Here is a 15,662-nt window from a genome sequence, read left to right as displayed (position 1 = left end):
TTGAATATAAAGATTTGACAATCTTATCATAACCGAGCTACTGTGATTTGGCATCTAAATCATAACAAATCAGTTAGGATTTCTAACTGAGTTGTTAGCCAAATCACAGCTATGTTGATCCACAATAGGATGAGTTGAGTTCGGGCTAAGGGCTTTACAGCTTAACCTGCATGTAGGATTATTAGAACCTTAATTCAAAGGAAAATGTTGAACTGACTTCCTTCGATGCCGTGTTCAACACTACACTGTAGCAGTGTGTATGTGTAGAGAACCATATAATTTTTGTCTTGTATCTCTAGGAAAAAAAATATATGATTTTTTTCTAGTGTCACGTCAGCATAGTGTCAAAGGAAGTCAGTTTAGAACGACTGAAATCAAAATTAGTCCGAGGCAATCAAGACGTAGGGATAAGATGTATGTCATTCTAAAATACTAATAGGATATTTTAGTCATTTTACAAACTGACAAGAAAGCCCATCCCAGAGAACACCAAAGCCAAAAACAGTTAGCTGCCCACCAGTGTTAGCTATGTCATAAAGAAACCATTTTATTCACTTGTACAACTCTCTCTCTCTCTCTCTCTCATTTGCAGACAGATAGAGAGAAAAACACAGCTATGAACATGAAGAGTGGTAAGAAGATGGGTGGTTTCATGTGCCGGTCACCAGCATCAACTGCTGTGTGTATGACCGGAGATTCCCGGTCAGTAATCGTGCCAAGGAGGCCAGATTGCAGGAGTAGTTGTGTGGTGGATCACTCTATGTTGATGGATACAAAGTACTCACGACTCGTCCAGTCTCGAAGATTGTCTTTGGTAGATAATAATAATAATAATTATAAGAGACCACCTATTACTCTCTCATCCGCATTGAAGCGAGACCGAGACCAAGATAGACGCCGAATTCCCTCCAACACTAGTCTCTCCCTCTCTTCTTCTATCGACAATGCCTTTCAGGTCTCTCTCTCTCTCTCTCTCCTGTGTGTGTGTGTGTTTTTTTCCGTCTTGTAGTGAATTTTTTTATTTACTCAAGCTCACAAAAATCTGGGATCCACCAATTACATGTACCCACGTGTATTAAGTAGCATCCCTAATCTGTGAGCATAAAACTTGTAATGTTGATATTGTACAAAGCTGCGTATCATGATACACGTACAGCATTTTATGTTTCTCCCTACATTTAGCTGACATTAACTAACAATTTCCCTTTATCAAAGCTTACAAGCTTTTCTAGTACATGATCAACATGACCGTTAGGATTTGTCACCTTTTTCCTAGGGATCTATATCATCTCAATGGTTGGACAGGGTAACCTGTTGTCACTCTATCATTTTCCTACAAAATTTGACATTTATACTGTTGAGCAGAAACACAAATTTCCTAGAGATCTGTATAGGCCTTCTGGCCATTAATATATATTTGTTTCCGAGGAATACATTTTTCTTGAGAATCCCTGGCATCTCAAATGTTTGTTTGATGGAGGGTCCCAACTCCCAACCTTGATTGAGCTTAGAAAAGTCCAAACTTATTTAATATAATTAAATTTCTCCGCTTAAAATTTAGAGGAATTTTTTTCCGCTAATATGAGGTTCTTTTGATTAAGAAAGCTTGAATGAATATTGATTGTTAAATGTGGTAATTTATTATAGAAAATTATTCCTAATTTCTCTTGACAAAAGAAATGAATTGAGTTCATTAATGGGTCATTTAGGTTGTATTATATTAACTTACTACTGGGTTGCATTTTGTTGTAAATTTATCATATTTAAAGTTTTTAATTAATTACATTTTTTTTATATACTTTGGTTTTTTTTTTTTTTTTTGAGCAGGTGGTGGTTATGAGAGTTTCTCTTCATTGTCAAGGTTGTGCAGGGAAAGTGAAGAAACATATATCCAAGATGGAAGGTATTTTATCAGAAGTGACCTCAAGATTGTACCTCACATCACACTTTCCTGACTGGAAGTGTGTAGCAACCATAGATGCTTGTCATCTAGATACGAATGAAAAAGTGTCTAAGATTCCTGCACACTTCCACATCAGGAAAGTGCGATGTGAAGTACAATCTTGAGGTCACTCCGACATGATTCTTTATTTATTTTTAACTTTTAAGCTCCTGATCATTCTGAATGATCAGGAGTGGACCCCACACTAATCACACCATCGTCCCATCACAATCATATGGTAGTGTAGCCACCAGATCTCAACATACTCTGTGATTTAAAGAACCGATTCGGACTGGTCAGATCAATCCTTTGCAAACCGTTTCAAATCGGTCCAATAGGCATATTGGGTTTTTGTTAAATGTTAAAAAACTAGATTAATAAATGCTACAATCACAAAATTTAATAAGTATAAATTCTAATTTAAAATATATATATATATATATATATATATATATATATATATATGGGAAATGTTCAGCACCCTAAGTTTTACCACACACTTTAACAAACGTTTTTTGTCCTACATGAGTTAGAAGTTTTGGAATGAGCTGATTTTTGGTGAGGATGATCTCTATGATTAGAAGATCATCCTCCCCAAAAATCAGCCCATTCCGAAATGTTTAGCCACATGTTTACACGTTGAAAAATCGTGGACCGTCCATTTTTTGTAAATCAATTTTGATGGGGTTAGAAGTTTTGGAATGAGCTGATTTTTGGTGAGGATGATCTCCTCACCATAGAGATCATCCTCACCAAAAATCAGCTCATTCCGAAACTTCTAACCCATGTAAGACAAAACGCGTTTGTTAAAGTGTGTGGTAAAACTAAGGGTGGCGAACGGGACCCTATATATATATATATATATGGGAAATGTTCAGCACCCTAAGTTTTACCACACACTTTAACAAACGTTTTTTGTCCTACATGGGTTAGAAGTTTTGGAATGAGCTGATTTTTGGTGAGGATGATCTCTATGATTAGAAGATCATCCTCCCCAAAAATCAGCCCATTCCGAAATGTTTAGCCCTATGTTTACACGTTGAAAAATCGTGGACCGTCCATTTTTTGTAAATCAATTTTGATGGGGTTAGAAGTTTTGGAATGAGCTGATTTTTGGTGAGGATGATCTCCTCACCATAGAGATCATCCTCACCAAAAATCAGCTCATTCTGAAACTTCTAACCCATGTAAGACAAAACGCGTTTGTTAAAGTGTGTGGTAAAACTAAGGGTGGCGAACGGGACCCTATATATATATATATATATATATATATATATATATATATATATATATATATAGAATAAAAAACATCAATTCCAATCATAGTCGCAAAAATTTCCAAATTTCGTTGAGGTAATATCCGTGAATTAGATCTATCAAATAACATTTTTACATTGTAAGATCAAAATTTTATCTTCTTCAACCTTCAAACCTCAACAATAAGAAGGACTTTTGATGATGGGTTTGGGCCCTTAGTGATGGAACCCAAAAACATCACTTATATAATCCCTTAACTTATTAAAAAAAAAAGTTTACTAAACTTTTTTCCAATTTATCCCAATTAATTGAATTGAACCCTCCAAATAATTGCCAAATCTGACCAGGTAACTATGATCTTAATTCAAACTGGTTGATCGAGATTGAGTCATGGGGGAACCAACCGATTCTAATATGACTCGGATGAGTCACACATGGGTGGACAACCGAGTCTTGTACTGTTATTCATCCTTTATATCACTACTGTCCTTTGGTCCCCTTAAATTTGTTTCCACATTAATTTCTTTTAACGTTTTTCTAATTATGTAACCAGGGGTGACATCATTCAGTATAGATCTGGAGACAAAGAGAGTAACAGTGATGGGACACGTGTCACCAGTATTGGTTCTTGAGAGCATATCAAAAGTGAAGAAAGCAGAGTTCTGGCCTTGTTAGATGGGTCAGGAGTTGCTTAATCTAGTAGGAGAGGTCACATGGTAGTAAAATATCCCTTAAGAATTTGTATTTATTTTCATTTTTGTTAAGTTTTTCTCTTTCTTAGTGGTCCAAATAGGGGAGAGAGGTGGTTTAAGCAATAGATGGTGATGTGTGGGTGATGGGAACTTTTAGTGTTTAATACCTATTTCAGGGATTGGTTTTAATTACTTGACATAGACTTTCCTCATTTTTATTTAGTTTTATTATCATGTTCTCAACTTTATGTGGTCCATGGTTTGTTAGGTTATTTCTCCTTTTATCATTTGAGATATAAAAAAAATGGTATATTCCCCAATAATTAGTAAAGTTTTTGATATTTTCGAAATGTTGACAAAGGCATCACGTAATATTGACAATTTTATAAAATTTTGTCAACATTACGTGGTAATTGTGTAAACATTAGCAAAATTTAAAAAATACCGAAAACTTTTATAATTATTTGAGAAATTACCCTAAAAAAGAGAGGGTAATTTTATTATTTACTTGGATACAGTGACATAAATCCTATTAGGTTTTGTATAAAAATTTAGGTCTCTCCATCATATAGTTAGAGACTTTTTTATTTTATTTTATTAGAAGGGTATCTGATCCAGCTTGTAGCACCAACTATTCCCTCTTCCTTAAACAAGGCTCGCGAAACAGGATTTTAATAAGTCTTGATCAGAGCCTAAAATTTCTTTGTGACCACAACTTGAGTTTACAATTGATGGGCTCAAACCCATAGCTTAGTTGGTCTGACTCATTGCAACAATACTTTGAGGTCGTGTGTTCAAGTCCAGCTTACCCATCAAAAGGGAAAAAAATGAGAGTTTACGAGTGATTCTGTTGGGCAAGTTTAATCAATGATCCTTTCACAAGATCATATCTTATGCACCATATTGTATCTCTAATGCCTCTCTTAAATTTGTAGGGACCGATGATAATCATGAGGTCAACTAAAAGCTTATGCTTCAAACTTAAAACTGTATCACAAAAAATTGTTGTTGAAGTGTAGTTTGAAATTGTTCACACAAAGTATCATGGTTGGGATAAGATGATCGATTGTCAAATAAATGCCATAATAAGAAATTAAAAAGGAAGAGAAAAAAAAGTCGAAAATAGAGTTGGTTTTTAGTCTTGTTTTAAAGCACATCAAATTAAACATGAAACTAAAATCGGTTCGAATTTGAGGTGCCCTGATCCCAAAAATCGATGGAACCAATACAATGTGAAAAAAGCCCAAATTTGATGGTCGTGGACTGTCAAATTTCATAAAATTTGACGGACCAAGAGGTTGAATTGGCATCGAATTTTTTATTGTCAAATTTTTTTTTTTTTTTTCGATCGGCCAAATCTGTCAAATTAATGAAGGATGAGAGAAATTCGACGGCTCTAAGCCGTCAAATTTGGGAACATCAAGAATTTCGACGGTCCTAGACAACTTGACAAGGAATCAGGTTGATTTGTCAACTCGACCATTTTAAAAACGATATTTTTGGTAAAAAAGATATTTATTTTAAAGTTTTAAAAACGAACGAACGTTAAAAAAAAAAAAAAAAATTGAGGGTATTTTTGGTACGAAAATACATGTCTAAGGTATCTGTAATGCACCTTAATGTGTGGATAAAAAAAAAAATTGTGTGGAAAATTAAATTCCATGTAAAATACGTAAACATGTGCCTAAAGATTGACTTTTCAAATGAAATTATTTTCCTTTCTATGGGCCTTCATAAAAATAGAAGAAAAGGAGTCAACTATTCAGTATGAAAGAATATTAAAAGCCCATGGGCTTTTTTTTAATCAACAGTGTGTTTCTTTACTTCTTATTCAGAGGTTCCATGGGCTGCAACGGGATGAACTTTTATTGGGCCAAAATAAGAGCGATCGTACTAAGTGAATTTTGGCCTTTGTGGGACAAATGAGAAATTGAGTTTAGGAATGAAAATGAAGAGGGAATAAGATGGGCCTTGGTTTATTAGTGCATCATAGGCTCATTCCATATACTTCTTCAAATATTAAGCAAATTTATGGATTAGAGATAATGAAGAGTTTTGTCTTTAGTGTTTTGTTACACTACAGTATGCATCCCAAGCTCGAATAAATGAGGACGGTTCATCAAGTTGGCAGTTGAAGTGAAAACTAAGTCACCTCTTAACATGAAACTTGGTTTTTATTTTATTCAGTTCATGCTTGGAGTTTTTCCTAGATTTGGTTTTGATCAACTATTTGATGAATATTAGTGATGTACACTCAAGAGAATGTTCAATGTTTATGTTGTAATAATTGAATCGTGTTGGGACTCATTTTGTATTTTGTTTTAGGTTATAAAAGTGAATGATAAGTGGTTACTCCCCGTAGGTTGTGAGTTCAATCCTCAATATGAGCATTAATTCCTCGGGAATCACCCGCGAGGGCATACTCTCACTTATTTGGTGTGTATAACGTGCAGATGTTGCACGTGCCCCGGGACTAGTTCTTAGACAAGGCCATGGTTTATGGACTAAGATATCCCACTATCACAAAATTCTCCAAAATTTTCTCAATATTTGAAAAAATAAAGAAAAAAATCTCTCAACAAGAAAGTACCGCTAATTAAATCAGCAAATCGAAAATGATTTGTAGATTAATTCCCCCACTCCACCCGGCGACATCCCACCCCACCCTTCAACTTCAAGATTCTAGCTTCTCAGCCTCTAAATGTTGTTTGCGCCCCATTAAGTCTTTTTCATTAGCATGAAAGTTATCACCTCCATGATTCAAGATGGGATTGATTCAACATGTGATTTGTTCTGTTTACATACTCACCATCATTAGTGGTAGATGCGATAATTACAAAGAATAATGATAAATCTACGCGGTTGGATTTGTGGCTAGCATGGCAAGGGCACAAACTCGCACATCTTTTTCTTGTGTATCCTGATGAAAAAGATCTATAGTTCTGTGCCCTTGCCATGTTAGCCGCGTACCAAAACTGCGTGCATTCATCACAACTCGATTACAAAATCTCATTTATATCAATTAAATATATGTAAATTCTTCCAAACCATTTATGCATACAAATGAAAACCAAATCCTACACCTCCCCTTAATATTATTAAGAAAAAAATATTTAAAATATACCAAATTAAATCAGGAAAAAAATACGAACACCTCAGAAATGCTATACTTGAGCAAAGTTGTGAATTCCCCTAATCATGATTATTTTAACTCTCATCCCATATCGATGAGATGATAAGAAATAATTATAATTTTATAATAATAATACTAAGAAATAATTGTTAAATTGTAATAACAATGCTGTCCGAATTAAACTATTTTTTTACATTTAAAAAAAAGGGATTTTCCACTTTCCTTCCTACTAATGTAGTATATTTGGCATAAAAACTGTTACAATGATATCTAATTTCATTATTAAAGCATTTTAATTCTTTTCATACAAAAAATAAAAGTCAAACTTAAATAATGGTTACTGTTATTCAAAAGTTTTAATCTTTATTTAAATTCAAACTTTTATTTGTAAATACATTCTTTCAAAATATTTTTTATACTTTATGTAATATGGCCCATTAATACATTGTGTCATATACATCACTACCATTATTATACAACCCAATATATTCTTTGAAGGATTTATTTTTATGTTATTTATCTCTGGGAGCAGATTAGACATATTACATGGTGATGTTATGAAATTCATAGAATATTCATAACAGATTATTTTTATATTACAACCCAATATATTTTTATATTACTTTATATAAGGGTCGGGATCTGTAAACTCATGAAAACTGAACTCATATGTTCACACACATTCTTGAACGTGTATATCTGAGATCTAACGGTTGGGATAAAAGATGCATTTTGAAAATATATTATAAATCTCTAAGATAAATCTCAATAATTGGATCTCATATATATATATATATATATATATATATATATATATATATATATACATGATTGAGATTGTGTGTGAACATATGACTTCACTTTCATGAGTCTCTGGATCCTAACCCATTATATAATATGCTGGCCTCATTCTTGTACAATATCGCTTACAAAGATTGATGAGAGAGATGATAGGAGAGAAGGAAATGTTCACCATTCTTGCTTTATTGCAATATATTATAGGGGGAAGGTGATAAGGAAGTCATGTGCAAAGTATATGACACAACTCTTTCTTGTGGCTTTGTTTCCAATCCAATGTCAACCCTTATCAGTAATTTTTTCTTCTGTTTTTTAATCTCTTTGACTTTTATTCTTGTATAGATACTTCTATCTATTTTTATTAGTAATGGATAAGAGCTTTGTAGATAACACCATATTATATTAATTGTAACTCATATTATTAATAATATATATTTGATAAATTGTTAAATAATGGGATAAAGCCTTATCATAATAGTTGATTTGTTATACATATTTGATAATAGTTGATTTGTTATATACATGACTAAAATATATCAACAACGATAAAGCCTTATCATAAGAGTATATAACTAATATCATTTCATATCTAAACAAAATCAGTCACGATCCAAGAGGGTGGAGCCAGGATTTTCTTGTAGTGGGGGCAAACTATGATTAGTTGTATGGTTGAAGAATTTGAAGATGAATAGTTTTAAGGAGACATTCAAAGGTTTTTGGGTTGAAGTTGAAAAAAAGGATATTTAGGCCATTTCCAATTAGTATATGAGAAGCCTTATTAAGAGGCAATGTCATCAATAAGAATCGGGGGGGGGGGGGGGGGGGGGGGGGGGGAGGAGGGGACGTGCGGGTGTTGGGGCAAATGGGGTGAGAGGTGAGGGAGTGGGGAGGTGTTGGGGCAAATGGGGTGAGAGGTGAGGGAGTGGGGACAAATGGGACACGTAATTAGTTGAAAATATAGGAGTGTTTCAAAGTTCTGTGGGGGCAAGTGCCCCCACCAGCTCCACCCCTTGGTGTTGTGTTCTTACAATAACATATGGTCTCTATGTGGCACATTTTTATTGGAGACTAACTGCATTGGGATGTGTGTCATATAGAAAACAGCTTGATTAGAAGATTTACCTGATTTAAAGTCTAATCCTCGTTCTTTAAAGATTTTGACAAAAGCCTTCTAATGACACTTTTATTAACAATCCAACTTATAGACTAAAAATCTATTACATTTTGAAAAATATAAAAATAAAAGGAGGTAATACTATTACTTAAGTAGCACATCATGTATTTTAATGTTGGAGTGTAATTAGGAGCGGAGCCAGGATTTTACCCATGTGGGGGGCACCCAAGAGTATAAATTTTTTTTGTGGGGATAACTAAAAATGAAAAAAAATAATCGTGGGGGCAACTAAATTTGAAAAAAAAATCATAGGGGCAATAGTGACCCATTTTTTTATCCACCGCTGAAATCCATCGCAATAGTTCACTAATTCATAGACTTTGAAAATTCTTGTGGGGCCAAGTGCCCCCACTCTAAATCCCCCCTTGAGTTTAACCCACGTGTGATGTACAAGTAGTTGGCCAAACTAAAAATTATACCCATAATTGAAGACCGAGATCGTATATTACATCGCATGTTATTCAAGTAATGGCATTATTTTTTATTACTTTTTCATAACATATGCTAATGTTAGGAAATTTCTAAATGTTGCTGTAGAAATAGAAAATACAATTTCGAAGTCATCTCTTGTTTAGGTATTGAATAAGGGGAAAATTATTTAAAGCACCTTGGTAGAGAGACTTTTTTCTAAATAATCCCTAAGTTTTGGGAATCTCTTAATAGTCCATTTAGTAAAATTTTCTTTTCTTAACAATCCCTCGACCTCATCTCACTTGTATAAGATTTTTGAAATATCCAAACTACAATTTTCTCATCTTCTTCACATAGTTAAGTTTTTCAATGGTGACTGCGATCATTTTCTACGATCTTTAATCATGAATGACGAATAGAGAATAATATTCTCTTAATTTTGAACATCTAGATATCTTTTTTTTATTTTATTTTTTATGATTTAAAATAAATAAAGAACGAATTTGAGATTCAATTTTTTATTTTATTTTATGATTAAGCTATAATTTTTTATTTGTAACTATGATTTATGCATTTTTGGTGTTTCGAGGAGATTTACTCAATATTGAAGTTGAAAAAATGAAAAATCCAATTCACATTTATGGCGTCGAGTTCACCATTTAATTACTATTGAGTTCAACGATTTTTTTCTTATAAAAATAATATCAAAATCGACAATAATTAAATAAAAGTGATGAATATAACACTAAACCGTCGAATTCGATAGTAATTAAATGGCGAACTCGACATTATAATGTGAACCAAAATTTTCATTTGTCCAACTTTGAAACTTGGTAAATCTCTTTGAAATATCCAAAATGCATAAATCATAATTGAAAATAAAAAGTTATGAACCCACACATGGGTTACCTAAGTGGTAAGGGCGAGCACGTGAAGTGTGGGTTAGGCGTAGATCACTGGTTCGATTCCCCTCTTGGTTTTTTCTTATGATTTAACTAGGGGACCATGGCGGTGGGTTGTTGTGGTAGTCCTCCCTAGATTAGTCGTGGTGCGCACAAGCTGGCCTGGACACTCGGTTAGCAAAAAAATAATAATAATAAATAAAAAGTTATGATGTAATCATAAAAAAAATTGAATCTCAACTTCGTTCCTCAAATTTTTTTTATAAATCATCAGAGAAAAAAAAAAAAAAAAACATCTAGATATTTTAAATTAAGAGAATATCATTCTTCATTCGTCCAATGCACTACCACGAAGAGAATAAGAGTTCCTTATGAATCAATAAAGTTTTTCTAGGGATTTGTTTCCCTAAGAATATCTTTCCATCCCAATCTTTCATCCCCAAAGAATAGGGGGTGCAACTTGGTTCGGTTTGAGGTCAAATAGGAATCGAACCGACATAGGTCGGTTCAACTAAATAAGAACTATAATCAAACCAAATTCCACTGGAACCAAACCAAATTAAAGTTGGTTTAGTTCTATGGATTGCTAATATTCTATAAGTTGTAAGTAATATTTTTTAATGAAAAAAACAAACATAAAATTTCATACAATAAATCACAAATCTATCCATAAAAAGTCATTAGTTTATTCTTAAAAGATCACTAATTTATGTCCTAACTCTTAAAATAATTCATAATAATTATTATATACATATATATTTATTTATTGCATAGGGATTCGATTCTCGATTTTATTTGGTTCTATACAAGTTTGATATGAAAATCAAATCAAATTGATCGGTTCTCCATTTTCGTAATTGGGAACCGAACCACAACTTGTTCCAAACCGAACCAAACCACCCCAAAGGTATCGGTTTGGTTTGATTCTCAGTTTGAACCGGACTAAGTTGCACCCCTACCAAAAAATACATTATAATTTTCTTCCAATAAAATAAATGACCAAATCACCAACAAATCATGGTGGGTAGCCTAAAAATAATTTCAACTTTTCTATATTTTTTTTAATTCCTATATTTTCCTTACTAAAGACTTTAGATCCATATTATATTTTTTTAAGGTCTCTTAGTTGAAAAAGGACCTTGAGATACATGTTGAAGCTATGTCATTAGATGATGTTGTTTTTTGGTAAGAAGGAATAGAAAATGGATTGCACTATATTATGTCCAATAAGACTTTGGATTCAAGTAGATTGTAGAAGGCGGACCACTAGGATTGAGCCTTTTGGTTACAAGTGGATCGTTAAAAGAAAATTCAAGTTGACGGATCATTGGACAAGCATAAATCGATTGCACTATAATTTCAACAAATTTTAGCGAAAATCGATTTCCGAGTTTTCTGTAGAGAGAGACACATGAGGAAAGAGAGAGCTGTTGAGAGATTCGTGAGAGAGAAGGTTTTAGTAATAATAAAAGAAATGATAGAGGAAGGTTTTTGAAAATATCTCAAATCTTTTAAAACAAATTATGGGATACAGTTGGACCACATGTTCTCTCTATAATGAGGTCTAGTTGTTGAAAGCTTCTAAAATCCAATAGTTGATTTGCATCGATTTCCTAGTCGTTTTCCAAGATGTCCTACGAACCGCCCCCATATATATACAAACGCTAATATTTGGACCTCATGGGGATGTTAATCCAACACTTTTTTTCCAATAACACCTCTCTTCGTTATATCTTTTAGAGAAAAAGATAAGGTTATTTAAGTTTTTTACACAATAAATATATTTATTATGTTGGCATTGATTGGCAAAGCATTTAATAATAAATAAATAAAAAGATCTTTAATTCAAAATACTTAAATGCTCAACCAAAAAAAGGTTCTCTGAGTAAGAACCATTTGATCATCACTTATTCAATTTCAACGAATAAATTAAATTACTAAAAATCCAGAGAAACATTTGTCCTTTGGTCAAAATAAGCATAAGCTGGATTTTGAAGGAAGAAAACTCTTTCGATTTATAATTTGAACTCTTTTCTTTTTTTTTTGAGTCCGGTCGCGAGATCTGAATAGTAGGTATGAATCATAGTACTTATTATGTAAAAAACTAACTTTATTTTTTTCATTAAAAGACAAAACAAAGATAGCGTATTATTGAAAAAAAAAGTATTGAACAATGCTAATGTCCCCATGAAAAAAAAAATTTGAAAAATTATAATCTTCAACAATGTTTTTTAATTTGAGATTATTATATACAAATGAGATTTGTGTATGTTTCTAGAGATTCTATAATAATGTATATCTGAATCCTGAAATGATCTTTTTCTCTTTCATCACAACCGTACAATTGAAGTCAATCTTTACATCTGGTCAAAACTCAAACGAATGAAGGACACATGATCATTTATGGAAGAAAGAAATTATTAAATCCAAAACCAACAACAAACCGTCAAATTGAAAGGTTGAAAATAGAAGGCTATCTTTCTCTCTCCTAATCTTCTTCTTCTCTCACATCCTTCTAATAAAAAAGAACTTCATCTCCTCTTTCATGGTTTCTCTCTCTGATTCTCTTACTCACACACTATAATTTTCAACAGTAAACAAACAAGGAGCGAAACAAGGAGAAGATTCGACGTAAATGGTAAATCACAATCCCTTAAACTTCTCTTAATTTACCCACCACATCGGACATACTGAGTGGTGGTTTTATTCTTTAAAAATTAATTAGTTGAAATTATTTTCTAGAGAATTTCTTTCTCATTTGTGTGCCACAGATGCTACAATATCAGAAAGAAATGGGTAGGGCTGTCAATGGATCGGATCTGATCCAAGATCCGATCTAATAACTTTGGGTTTGGATCAATGATTTGAATTCTGATAATGATCCCATATCTTATCAGATTGGATCTGGATCAACCATGTTCCAGATAAGGACCCGATCCAATTAAAGTATAGAAACTATTATTTATTTATTTGTTTAGATATATGAAGTTTATTTGGATTTTGTAATTCAAATTGGGATCGAATCTGATTGTTATTGGATAGTCTTTATCTGATAAAGATCAGGTTTGATGCTTATTGGATTAGTTCCAAGTCTGATCAGACCATATTGATTTGGTACTTAATATGCGATCTGATCCATTAACCTGATCTATTAATGGATCCGGGTCAGATCCGATTGGAACTAGATTGGTATGTGTCTAATATAATGTGTTGTTCCAAATCCATTTTAACATTGGTCTTAATACAATCCAATTGCATTTAATAAAAGGGTAAATTCTCAAATAATTACAAAAGTTTTCGGTAGTTTCAAAATTTTGTTAATGTTGATGTAACTATTATGTAATGTTATCAAAGTGTCAACATTACATAACAACTTTGTTAACATTAGCAACGTTTCGAAAATACTAAAAACTTTTGTAATTATTTGAGAGTGAAGTCTAAATTACTTACGTAATATCAAAATCCAAATCAATAGTTATTGAATTGGAATGGATCAGGTTTTGGAGCTAACACGATCTATCGAAAGCCCTATTGATACACGTATGCCTACTTTCAAACTAATGACATAGCCCTTGACCTTGGGTTTTTTGTGATAGAATACTGTATGATGACCAAAATACCTCCATCCTCAACCTCATCCAAAAATAAACCGTTTTTTTTTTTTTCCCAAAAATAAAACCCTTTTAAACCGTAGATGAAAACCACCTTATATTTGAAATTTATTAATTTTCTCTTAACATCCATTATATTCAACCTTTGATTTGTTTAGCAAAGTTAGTCCAAGTAAATTTTATTCTCATTCATCTAGAAGATGAAACTAATATAGAAAGTTTTACATTTAATCTAATCTTGATTGAAATGCGGTGATTTTGTCAATAAAATCCAAAATAGAAGATTAAAGGTTTTTTTTTCTTTTTTTTAAATAGATTATTTTTGACAAGTGGTTGAAGATAGGGTATTTAAGATATTTATATAATAATAATCAATCCAAGACCATGGTCAAGGGAGCATGTCATAGGTCTGAAAATTCGAGTATCTGAAATATTCACAAAAGTCCAATGAGTGAAGTCTAAATTACTTACGCAATGTCAAAGTAGGAAGGCCACAAGTTGAAGTCATTTTCTTATTTTATTAGGTAATTGACATCGTATCGTTTCACACATTGTTGACATGGATAAATGTACAAATCCATAGATGCTTTCTATCGAGACATGAGTGAGAAGTATATAGGATTCTATGCACACTAATGTGTGAAACAATGTCAATTTTAATGTTACTTTATCATAACTCATTTTATTAATGACAAGAGTCATGCTGGGGTAACACTGGATTTATTGTGATTCTTACAATTCTGACACGGAGATGCATATATATAACCATAGATGATTTTTACTCATATCACGAGAAAACCTATCTATGATTATGTGCACATCCCACGTCAGACTTGTGAGAATCGCAATAAATAATAACCTGTCATTCCAGCATTTTTCCAATGACAAGAGTGGGACCTCAATGTTCCCATATTTTGATTTTTCCACATCCATTCACACCACTTTGTACGATAGTATTTTCCAGTCTTATTACGTTGTCAACTTGTCTTTAAAAAATCATATTTTTTTAAAACATTTTTAATGATTGGGTCGTCTCTACAATACTCAACTTGTTCAGCATTCTTGTGGGCCCACAGGCCAATGAAGTGTGAACGTTGAACAAGCCCGTCTTGTCTGTGGTTTCTAGCCATTGGATTCCATTTCACCTTTAACTCTTTTTCAATGTTAGGTAGATCCATAGAAAAGGTAGAGAGCGGTCAAGCAATTCTAGAAGAGTGTTGATTTTCTTACTCAACTTGATCGAATAACTCAAAAACTCATGGACGTATTATGTTCAAGAATTATAGATTTTTTCCCTCGAGATACACAACTGCACATATTAATAGAATATACAGATATGCATCCCAAGGAAAATCACTTCAATAAATTTTTAAGTAAGTCTATCAGACTAAAGTCAGAAAATCATTACACATTTTAAAAAGAGTCCGTGATTTTCTAACTCCCCCCCCCCCCCCCTTCTGACAAACTTCTCCACCTCGGGATACACAACTGCACAAACGAGAGAGTTTGTGAGAGGGGGAGTCAAGTTATTATTATTCTTTAGAAAACATGATTGGAGTTGATCTTTGATCTAGCCCCATCAAATGATAAGAACAAGGAAAATGCTGGAGTGACAATAAAATTCACATTGTTACTGCTGACATGGTTGTATATGGAATCATAAATGTTTTTTCATCGAGATATGTGTGTAAGGAAAATGTTTTATCATTCAAGTCCAACATTCGTGGGTCAGTGGATATAGA

General features: G+C 32.8%; 1 protein-coding gene across 1 annotated transcript; it reads left to right on the top strand.

The window, feature by feature from the left end:
- Positions 1-534: 534 nt before the first annotated feature.
- Positions 535-4,129, top strand: LOC147409614 (uncharacterized). Its single transcript, XM_086430682.1, has 3 exons — positions 535-955; positions 1,828-1,903; positions 3,753-4,129. Exons 1-3 carry the CDS (start codon positions 617-619, stop codon positions 3,872-3,874), a joined length of 537 nt encoding a protein of 178 aa, XP_086286808.1. The 5' UTR covers positions 535-616; the 3' UTR covers positions 3,875-4,129.
- Positions 4,130-15,662: the final 11,533 nt, after the last annotated feature.

Source organism: Akebia trifoliata, chromosome 2 (assembly GCF_017979445.1).
Source record: "Akebia trifoliata isolate Shusen 1 chromosome 2, ASM1797944v1, whole genome shotgun sequence".
Lineage (NCBI taxonomy): Eukaryota > Viridiplantae > Streptophyta > Magnoliopsida > Ranunculales > Lardizabalaceae > Akebia > Akebia trifoliata.
This window is presented reverse-complemented; position numbering and strand designations above follow the sequence as displayed.